The sequence below is a fragment of the Myotis nattereri genome, assembly GCF_964212035.1.
Source record: "Myotis nattereri genome assembly, chromosome: 12".
Classification (NCBI taxonomy): domain Eukaryota; kingdom Metazoa; phylum Chordata; class Mammalia; order Chiroptera; family Vespertilionidae; genus Myotis; species Myotis nattereri.
Window position 1 is genome coordinate 77,877,910 of NC_138087.1, and position 9,883 is coordinate 77,887,792.

Below are 9,883 nucleotides of genomic sequence, written 5' to 3' on the forward strand. Positions count from 1 at the left end.
GGGGAGTCAGGAGGCCCTTAAAGTTGTCTGAGGAAAGGCCCGGAGAGTCTTGGCGGTGGAGCCTGTGTAGCTCCTCACTCAGGCAGGCAGTTTGCAGCTGGGAGAAGGGGGGAGGGTGGACTGGGGAAGAAGGTAATTACATCATGGTTTCAGAGCAAGTTTGTTTTTTTAGATTGAAAAACTATGAAAACTCAAACACCAGTAAATAAAACAAGTCATTCATATCCCACAATCTGGAGGAAATCCCTGACAATACGTTAGTCTTTTCTTCCCAGATATAATTTTTATTACATAATCGTCTTTCTTTTTCCAAGCAAATGAATACTTTTATTAACATGGTAAATTTTTAAATGTGTGGTAGGGTTCTGACCTCAAATACTTGTCAGCTGGGCAATTTATGAACCTGAAACATACCTAGTCCCTGTCCATTTTAGAGTCCAATGCATACAATCCTTGCTTTCCTTCCCTTGCCCCTCAAGGGCCTTTGCCAGTATCTCATTTTATGCCCCAAATCCCCTGAAATGCATAATTGTCTTGATACATAGTTTTGTGTATTGTCAGCCCCCACATGGTAGGTGTTGAGCAAGTTGCTGTATGACTTAAATTTTTATCGGCTACATACTATTCTTTCTAATACGCTAACAACGTTGGAAATCCAGTCTATTTCTGAACATTTATAACACTGCGAGGAAGTTTCTGTTGAAATCCTTGCGTTCCCGATTTATTTTCCCAGCGCAGTCCTCTAAGTGGGTTTAAAGGTGAACACCTTGGAAGGCTTTCATACACACTGCCGAGCTGCTTTCTGGAATCGTGCCCGTTTCCAGTCCAAACAGCAGTTAGGATGGGCCGCCCGCATCCTTGTTCTCTGGGGTTAAGAAAACCTTGGCCTGAGAACTTTCGGTTTGTGGTGCAGCTGTTAGGACGGACTCCGCGGCCTTGTCCTTGCTCGGCCACTAGGAGCTCTTCTCCAGACTCTTCAGGGGTAAATGTGATGGAAGCACTTTGGACTGTGGACTAGTCCTGGCTCCGGGCGCTCGCACAGCAGGAGCTCTCTGCGCAGGCGCAGAGGAGGGTCCGGGAGGGAGGGGGGTTCCTCGCTGGAGACCCGAGAGGAGGCGGAGCGGCGGCCAATCACAAACCAAAGCGCCGGTGTCTTAAAGGACAAGGAACCGTGACTTCCAATCACGAGTGGTCTCCCTTCATTAGTCTTACTCCCTTCGTTAGAGTCCTAAGCCCTTCCGAGCCTTAGAGCGTGGAAGGGACGGACATGGCGCCCACTCAAGCCCCCACCCGGCCCCATCCCCACAGGCCGACGCGGCCCCTTTAAGAGTCTCGCTGGCCCGAACGCCTCGAGGTCGCGGCGTTTCCCGGCGCCTCGGGCCGCCCTCCATTGGCGCTGCGGACGCACTCGCGGCCATGCGGGCGCTGCGGGCTGCCCTGACCCTGGCGCTGGGCGCCGGCCTGGGCGCGGCGGCCGAGGGCTGGCGGCGGCGGCGGGCAGATGCGCGGCCGGCGCCGGGGCTGCTGGGCCGGCTGCCAGTGCTGCCCGTGGCGGCGGCGGCCGAGCTGCCCGTCGTGCCCGCCGGACCCGGGGCCCTGGCGGGCGGCGGCCCCGGCGAGCTGGCCAAGTACGGGCTGCCCGGGCTGGCGCAGCTCAAGAGCCGCGAGTCGTACGTGCTGTGCTACGACCCGCGCACCCGCTGCGCGCTCTGGGTGGTGGAGCAGCTGCGGCCCGAGCGGCTCCGCGGCGACGGCGACCGCCGCTCGTGCGACTTCCGCGAGGACGAGTCGGTGCACGCGTACCACCGCGCCACCAACGCCGACTACCGCGGCAGCGGCTTCGACCGCGGCCACCTGGCCGCCGCCGCCAACCACCGCTGGAGCCAGAAAGCCATGGACGACACCTTCTACCTGAGCAACATCGCGCCCCAGGTAGCGCCCGCCCCGCCCCGGGCTCTCGGAGCCTCGGTTACGCTGCAGCCGGGGAAGCCGAGGGCGCGAGCTGGGTCAGGGCTCACTAAGCACCCGCCCTACGCCGGGGGCACCGAGCCCTGGGCGCCCAGCACCCGCTCTGCAGTCCGACCCTGAGGCCCTGGGCTTCGTTTCCTGGCCTGTAAAATGGGGCTCTCACTGTCATTTACCTGCGTCCTGCAGTAGCGATGGGGACTGTAGACCCGGTGCTTATAAAAGCACTGCGCACTCTTCCTGGCCCGTGGCAGGCCGTCAGTAAATACTAGTTACGATGAGGGGACTGAGGCCGAGGGGCCAAGTGACTGGCCCAGGGTCACGTGGGCAGGGACCCGTGCGATGTCTAGGACCGAGCTTTCGGCCGCTGTCATACCCGCCTGCCTCCCGAGTCAAGGGAGACGCCTGCCGGCCGTCAGCTCTTCCCTCTGACTAGACATTGTACTGAGGACTGGAGCGCTCCAGTGATGGAATTGGAGCAGGTCAAGACGGTCCGGCTGGGTTCTGCATGTGGTCCAAAGCGGGAGAAGGAGATTGGGAGAGCCGGCCTTCCCACGAGCCCCTGGGGAGCACCCTCCTGAGCTCTGTCCAGGCCCCACCCTCATGGCCGAGCGGCCTAAAGGAGCGACTTCCATTCCTTGAACCGTTTTCTCTACAAGCTTGCCTCCACCCTGCAGGAATCTCGGGCTTGGTGGCTGTGCCGGCTCCTCAGGGTTCAGGGAGGAAAGGTCCCAGCCAGTCTCTGAGCCCCCCCTCTCCTACCAGGTGCCCCACCTCAACCAGAATGCCTGGAACAACCTGGAGAAGTACAGCCGGAGCCTGACCCGCACCTACCAAAACGTCTATGTCTGCACAGGGCCGCTCTTCCTGCCCAAGTAAGGCCAGAACTGGGGGAGTGGGTGGGGGCGGGAGCACCAGGGTCTCCCTCTCACCCCTTCCAGGCATGTCCCAGGCTCTGGGTCAACACTGCCAGGTCAGTAGTCATCTGGCCTGTTAGCGAGCCTGTCCATTCCCTGCCTGCTCCTGAATTCACCTCTCCAGTCAGAGACCTTGTCTCTTACATCACCTCCTGCCACACCCACCCAACCTTGTGTTCTGCCCAAAGCCCCTGTACCAGGCTCTCACCCTCAGTCTCTCCTCTGTTCAGAGCCGCCCTTCTGCTCCCTGAGACCTCCCTCTTGTCCCTCTGCGGGCCTGCCTCCCAGGGGGAAGGGACTGAGCATGCTCAGTGACTTTTCTGGCTCACTGACGGCTGGATGAGTGATGCCATAGGTTGGGGTGGGATCCAGGCCCTATCAGGTGGATGTCCCCATAGGGCTCAGCATGGGCTGGCCAGGGCACTGATGAACTTTAAAGAGCAAGCGCCTCCTGAGGCTGGCTTTAGTGAGGTAGACTGCTGAGGGTGAGCGTGGAGGTCACCCCACCGGGCAGTGCTCTGGGTTCCTGCCGTATACCCAGCCCGGTGCTGTTGCTGGGGATCCAGCTGTCAGTGCCTGGCTGCTTGGTGTTCACCCTGCACAGGGAGACAGGCAGCGTCCAGCGTCTGCATGGATGAATGTGGACGTGTAGGAGGCTGGATTCTTCCACAGCGTTTATTGCCACCACTCTGCCGACCCGGTAGACAACAGGATAAGAGTGTCTACCTTGCAGGAAGCTCCCAGTCTGTTGGGGAAGCCAAGGAGAACACAGAAGCTTCATGAGGGGTTGTTCCCACAGCTTGACACAACTTGGGGGTCAAGTCAAGGAATGCTTCCTGGAGGCAGCAGCTTGGGTCTAACCAGACTCCCCCGGAGCCTGAAAGGCCATGTGTGCCTGGGTTTGCTTGCAGGACAGAGGCTGATGGGAAATCCTATGTGAAGTACCAGGTCATCGGCAAGAACCATGTGGCAGTGCCCACCCACTTCTTCAAGGTGCTGATCCTGGAGGCAGCAGGCGGGCAAATCGAACTTCGCTCCTATGTGATGCCCAATGCGCCCGTGGACGAGGCAATCCCGCTGGAGCGCTTCCTGGTGCCCATCGAGAGCATCGAGCGGGCCTCGGGGCTGCTCTTTGTGCCGAATATCCTGGCAAGGGCAGGCAGCCTCAAGGCCATCACCGCCGGCAGCAAGTGAGGGCAGCAGCCCAGCCAGACGGAGGGTGTGTGGCTGGGTCGCATTAAAGATGGTTATTTTTGGAGAAAGTCTTGGCTGTGTTTGTCCCAGGTGACATCTCAAGAACCTCTGGCTTCGCCGCTGCTTCTTCACTCTCTAGTGCCTGACGGACCTTCCGCTGCGCCAGCACCTGCCTTGGTGAGGCCCGGCTGCAGGGCAGCCAGGGAGATGAGGATGGCCTCCTGGAAGAGAAGTAGCAGTGGGCTGGGGCCGGGAGGCTGGCAGGTGCCCTGGCTCCCATTTTGTCTTCAGTGCCTGACTGCCCAGGACCCAGTCCCTTGGCTGCTGCCTCCAGCGGGGCCCTGAGGTTAAGGTCAGGCCCAGGGCCAGCCTGCCAATCTGCCACTGGAGCAGCGGAGCAGCCCCAGCTAAGAGCCCGCAGGTACGGCCCTCTGTGCTGAGTTTAGAAGTGGGGCCACAGGTTCTGTGGATGCCCAGGACTAGGCTCTCAGGAGGGCTGCCCCGTCCACTGCGGTCACACTCCAGGGCGTGAACACTGAGCATACAGTGAAGGAGATGGAGGCCCAGAGCAGGGGTGGGTGGGTCTCCTGGGTCACCCAGCTTGGGAGCAGCTGGACAGGCACCAGCACCCAGGAGTCTAAACTCCCAGCTCACTCACTCATGTCCAGTCCCTGCTACAAGTCTGCAGCGGTGAGAGGCCCACGGGGGAGGAGGCCATCTCCAGAGAAGGCCGGCTCAGGCAGCCGTGGGCAGGGTATGCGACAGGGAGAGTTGCAACCGCCTTAGACCCCCAAGGCCCTGGCTGGCGGCTGAAAGCAGGGGAGGCAGGCAGGCTCACCTCAGTGCGAATGGTGCGGCTGCCCTGGCTGGGGCAGGTGTTCACATACAGGTCGAAGAGGACACTGGGCTCAGTCACCTCCAGGTTGGGGTCAGCATTCACTCCAGCTTCTAGCCCCTGGAGGCCCCCGAACACCACAAGAGCGTGCCTGGCACCCACAGTGGCGGGAATCACTGACTGCTCGTCAAGGCCACGATGAAAGCCGCCCCCACAGCTCGCAGCCCCCGTACACAGCAGGTGCCCAGTCTACAGTTTTGCCCCCACAGCTCTCAGCCCCCGTACACAGCAGGTGCCCAGTCTACAGTTTTGCCCCCACAGCTCGCAGCCCCCGTACACAGCAGGTGCCCAATCTACAGTTTTGCCCCCACAGCTCGCAGCCCCCGTACACAGCAGGTGCCCAATCTACAGTTTTGCCCCCACAGCTCGCAGCCCCCGTACACAGCAGGTGCCCAATCTACAGTTTTGCCCCCACAGCTCGCAGCCCCGGTACACAGCAGGTGCCCAGTCTACAGTTTTGCCCCCACCAGACTGGTCCTCTGCTCCATTCCTCCTCCCCCAGCCCCTGCTCCAAGCTGTACCCACCTGAAGCTGGGGAGCTGGGCAGAGGCCACATCCGAGCCTCGCTCTGATGTCCCGATGGTTAGGTCATACCCGTCCTGGAAGGGGGCCTCAGCAAACACAGCACCTGGGGGTGAGGCCAGCTCAGTAGGGGTCCTGCTTTTCACAAGCCACAGCTGCCTGGCTGTGTGTGTGCTGGGTGGGGTGTGGAGAAGGGGACCCAGGTAAGGGAGTCAGCCAGGCCCTCCCCTGTTCCTGGGGGGTCAGGCACTGACCAGGGAGAGGCCATGCCTGTGCTATCCTGCAGAAGCAAAGCAGAGGGTGGCTAGGAAGGACTTTGAGAACACGTACTGCAGCTCTGACTTCTCTGGTCCTTCTGCCCCCATTCCCAACCCCAGAGAGACATTATCCATCGGTCATGATACTTCTCCTCTGAAGTCCTTAACAGCATCCAGGCTAAGCACTCAGGGAGACCAAGGCCCAGAGCAGGAAAGGCAGCTGCCCAAGGACACAGAACAAGTTGGCAGGACAAGGACGTTGGTCTGACTTTTGGGTCAAGCAAGGCTCCCTGTGGCCTGCCACGCAGAGAGGAAGGAGATTGATATAAGGGAGCTCCGTCCTTACTGAGGCAGGAGGCCAGCCGGACCGTGTAGCCCCAGTAGAGTCCAGCTTTGGTGCGAGGATCCTGAGACGACACGACTTTTCCACGGTAGGTCTTGCTTTCTGGGGGGGAAGCGGAGAGGCTGTGAAGACGGGCTGAGGGGACAAGGAGGTGGAAGGAGGAGGGTCTGAGCCCTCAGGCTGGCCAGGCTGAGGAAGCGTTCAGATACCCGGGAGCTGCTGCTGGCTCAGGCGCACGGTCACACGAAGCCCAGGTTCCAAGTTCTTGTCAATCTTCACCTCCTAGGGAGAAGCCAGACATGGGTGTGGATTCCCACAGGACCAGCAGGAGTCACCACTTGCCCAGATGTCGGAGAATCTGGCTGGCAAGGGACCTAAAGGGTCCACGTCAACCTTAGCCCTCACACCTGAGCCAGACCTGCTTACAAGACACCATTCCTGCAAAATGACTATCACAAGACACTGGTCAAAAACGAATGCTCTGGGCCCGGCTGGTGTGGCTCAGTGATTGAGCGTTGACCTATGAACCAAGAGGCCACCAATCCGATTCCTGGTCAGGGCACATGCCTGGGTTGCAGGTTTGATCCCCAGAGGGGTGCGTGCAGGATGCAGCCAATTGATGTTTCTCTCTCTTCCCTCTCCCTTCCTCTCTGTCTAAAAAAATCAATAAAGACATTTTTTTTTTCCCCCCAAATGAATGCTCTGGGCCGGCAGAGTAGGAAGTAAGGATTTCGTGAGCAGGTGAAATCTCAGCTTTCTCATTTTGGTGGCACAGCCACTTACTAACCATGGGAGTTTGAGTGGGTCACAACCTCTGAGCCTGTTTGCTCACCCAGCACACAGAAGGCATTCCGTCACAACAGCGACTGCTACGCTGCACGGGCCTGGCATGAAGGCAATGCTCACTACAAGGGCACTGTGATGAGTAACAGAGGCTTGTTTTGTGCCAATTCTGAATTCTGGGTAGGGCGCTTTCTCTCTCTTCTGAGGGTTTTTATGCTTTTCTCCATCCGTGTAGCCATTATTTCTGTTCTTTTTTTAAAAATAAATCTTTATTGTTGAAAATATTACATATGTCCCCTTTTTCCCTCCATTGACACCCTCCAGCTGGTCTGTTCGAGGGGAGGACACCCCACACATTTACATGTCTCTGCCTCCGACCCTAGGAGACTTGAGAGCCAATAGGTGGCAAAGGAATTGTTCCAATCCCCAGCGTGGCCTGCATCACATTGGAGCAGCCCCAGAGTGACTTTGAACTTGTTTTTGTAGGGTTCTGTTTTGTTTTTAAAAGCACAAGGACCATTTTCTGTTGATTTGCTTTAAAAAAAACATCAGTGGGCAACTGGTGGGCTGAGATGCCTGGGTCCTGGGCTCCCCACCCACACACCCCACCGGCCCTCCATCGCCAGGGTATACCTGGGAAGCGTGGGTTCATCCACACTCCAATTCCTACCTTCTTCATGCCACAGTTCACGAAGGAGCCCTGGCCCGGCCGGGTGGGCCGGTCCACCACGACGCCCTCTCGGAACTCGGACTCCTCGTCCTGACGCATGTGGTGAGGGCTGTCCAAGGGGTTCAGGAGCCCTGTGGGCGGGGGTGGGGGGGTTGGGGTGGGGTCAGGAGAGGTGCAAAAGCAATGGGGGTATGGCAGGAACCCTGGTCCAAGGTCCAGCTCTGTCACAGCTGCCTCTTGCCACCAGGCCTGCTCTGCCTGGGCCTGCTTTCCCAGCTGTCTAGCAATTTCTCAGGATCTGGGAATGAGCCATGGGAAATGGGGGTCAGACCCCCCAAGCCTTACCTGCAAACTGCAGATCCTGGTGCTTGGGAAAGAAGGCCTTCCTTAGGTACCTAGTGAAGGATACAGATCTCAGGAAGTTCCCAGGGAGGCCACCTCTGCCTGACCTGTACCTCCCCCGCCCTCCCCCACGGTCAGGAAGCCTGCCCTTCCCCCCTTACTGTGGACACTCCAGGTACTGCAGAATCCGGGCCAGCTGTACACATGCCTGCCCCTTCTTGCCGACGCCCCTGAATTCCCCTTCCACAGTCCTGGAGAGAGAAAGACAGGGCTCAAGAGCCTTCTGTGTTCCCTCCAAGAGCTCGTCTGCCCAACCTGACCCTGCAGCACCCTGCTTTGCAGCTCTACCCACCAGGACTACAGTGGGGGCATTTCAGGCACGGTTCTCAGCCCAGGCAAGCCCAAGCCAATGCTAGCAGCCCCTCCCTTCCCCCTGAGCTTGGTATCCTGCAGAATGGCCCCTCACTTGGCTTCCTGGCCCTCTTCGTCGAACACCACAATCTCATCCACACAGAAGATGGCACAGGCTCTGGCAATCTGGCCTGCCAGGTAGGTGCGAAGCTCGGGCGACTGGGCATTGTCAAGAATGGAACCAGGCAAGGCCACGCTCAGGGTGTAGGGCCTCCCTGTGGGCAAAGGGGGGGTGTTGATGGTCAGTCTAAGGTCCCTTCCAGATGACATTCTCTGCCCTGCCCAGGACCCAGTCTGCTCACCCTGGTCCTCCCTCTGTGCAGCTGCCTCTTCCTCCTCCTGGCGCTTTGTCTGTTCCTCCTGTGCCCGCTGCCGCTCCAGTTTTTTCATCAGCTTAAGATCCTTCCACTTCTTTTTCTCCTCTTTCTCTGGATAAGAAGACACCCCAGTAGGTGGAGGTAAGAGGGACTTTGGAGGGAGAGGGCGTGGAGCAGTCTAGGAGATGATGACCTTTCAGTGCGGTGGGGGTTCCCACTCAGGTCCGGCCAGCCCAGGTGCTCAAGTGAGCTGGGTGGGCAGCCAGAGGAGCCTCCCGGGGCTCCTGACCCCTTCCTCCCATCTTGGGTGCTGTGGGACCCACAGGGGTCAAACCTGGTGGCTTTTCCCAAAGTTCAGATGTGCACCGCTGGAAGGGCCTGGGGAAGGGCCAGCACAGACACTCACCCTCACCCCCAGCCCCTACTTACTCTGCTGCTTCCATTTTCGCCACTCAACCCTTTGGCCATGTTCGCCCTGGAAGAATGGGAAGAAGTACAGGAGTGAGGCTAAATGCTCACTCTGGGAGGGGGTCCCACTTGTTGTACCCCAGGGCCTGGGACCAGGCCTGGCACATAGTAAGCACTTAATAAACTGCTGAACGAGGACCGAGTAGCTCAATTGGTTAGACTCTAACGGATACACCAAGGTTGCAGGTTCGATCAGGGTATACATACAAGAGTCAGCCAATGCATGCATCTCTCTCACAAATCCACCAATAACATTATTTAAAATTGTGGAATGAGTTCCCACTGGAGAGAAGAGGAAGCAGGTTCAGGGGAACGGGTCCTGGGAGTCAGAAGAGATACGTCACCAAAGGGCTCGGGTGGCGCGCAGGGTGCCACCTCCTGGATCCGGCCAGGTCAGAGTAGCCTCCAGGGGCGTCGGCGATGGGCTCCCAGACCCTGCCCGGCTGAGGCTCAGAACCCGCTCCCACCTCCCGCACGCGCTCGGCCACCTGCATGCGACACCTCGGGGCTTCCGGCCTCAGATCAGCGACAAAGAGGGAGCGGGAGGCACAGCCCGGCCCCGCCACGGGCCCCCACGCGGCTCGTTCTCACGCCCCCAGCCCGTGTCCTGCCCCGGGAGCCCTACCTCTCGCCACCTACCGGGCCGCACGGCCGCTTCCTCCCGCGCTCCGCCATGGCCGACGCACACCTTCGGCCACGTCCTGCCAATCAGACTCACCTCCTGCAAGCCACCCAATCAGAGAGGCGATGGCGCGCGGGGGCGTGGCCTAGGCCTGAAGCCGCGGGAGAGCGTGGGCGG

General features: G+C 59.3%; 2 protein-coding genes across 2 annotated transcripts; one reads left to right on the forward strand and one right to left on the reverse strand.

Annotated features, from left to right (window-relative positions):
* Window positions 1–316: 316 nt before the first annotated feature.
* ENDOG (endonuclease G) lies at window positions 317–4,076 on the forward strand (the record flags this gene model as incomplete). The annotated part of the gene is made up of 3 exons (XM_081103935.1): window positions 317–1,932; window positions 2,731–2,840; window positions 3,794–4,076. Exons 1-3 carry the CDS (start codon window positions 1,417–1,419, stop codon window positions 4,074–4,076), a joined length of 909 nt encoding a protein of 302 aa, XP_080960061.1. The 5' UTR covers window positions 317–1,416.
* LOC308528333 (putative methyltransferase C9orf114) lies at window positions 3,541–9,784 on the reverse strand. The gene is made up of 12 exons (XM_081103934.1): window positions 9,724–9,784; window positions 9,046–9,091; window positions 8,602–8,727; window positions 8,355–8,514; window positions 8,050–8,139; window positions 7,892–7,941; window positions 7,547–7,677; window positions 6,303–6,375; window positions 6,097–6,195; window positions 5,497–5,599; window positions 4,915–5,062; window positions 3,541–4,297 (listed from the first exon to the last, which is right to left on the reverse strand). Exons 1-12 carry the CDS (start codon window positions 9,757–9,759, stop codon window positions 4,205–4,207), a joined length of 1,155 nt encoding a protein of 384 aa, XP_080960060.1. The 5' UTR covers window positions 9,760–9,784; the 3' UTR covers window positions 3,541–4,204.
* Window positions 9,785–9,883: the final 99 nt, after the last annotated feature.

Excerpts from the sequence above, each read along its gene's own strand:
- LOC308528333 (XM_081103934.1), bottom strand. The coding sequence starts at position 9,759 with ATGGCGGAGCGCGGGAGGAAGCGGCCGTGCGGCCCG. Across the intron at positions 8,515-8,601 it reads TGCACAGAGGGAGGACCAGG|GGAGGCCCTACACCCTGAGC; the intron begins GTGAGCAGACTG and ends CTTTGCCCACAG. Across the intron at positions 5,600-6,096 it reads CCGGCTGGCCTCCTGCCTCA|GTGCTGTGTTTGCTGAGGCC; the intron begins GTAAGGACGGAG and ends CCTCACCCCCAG.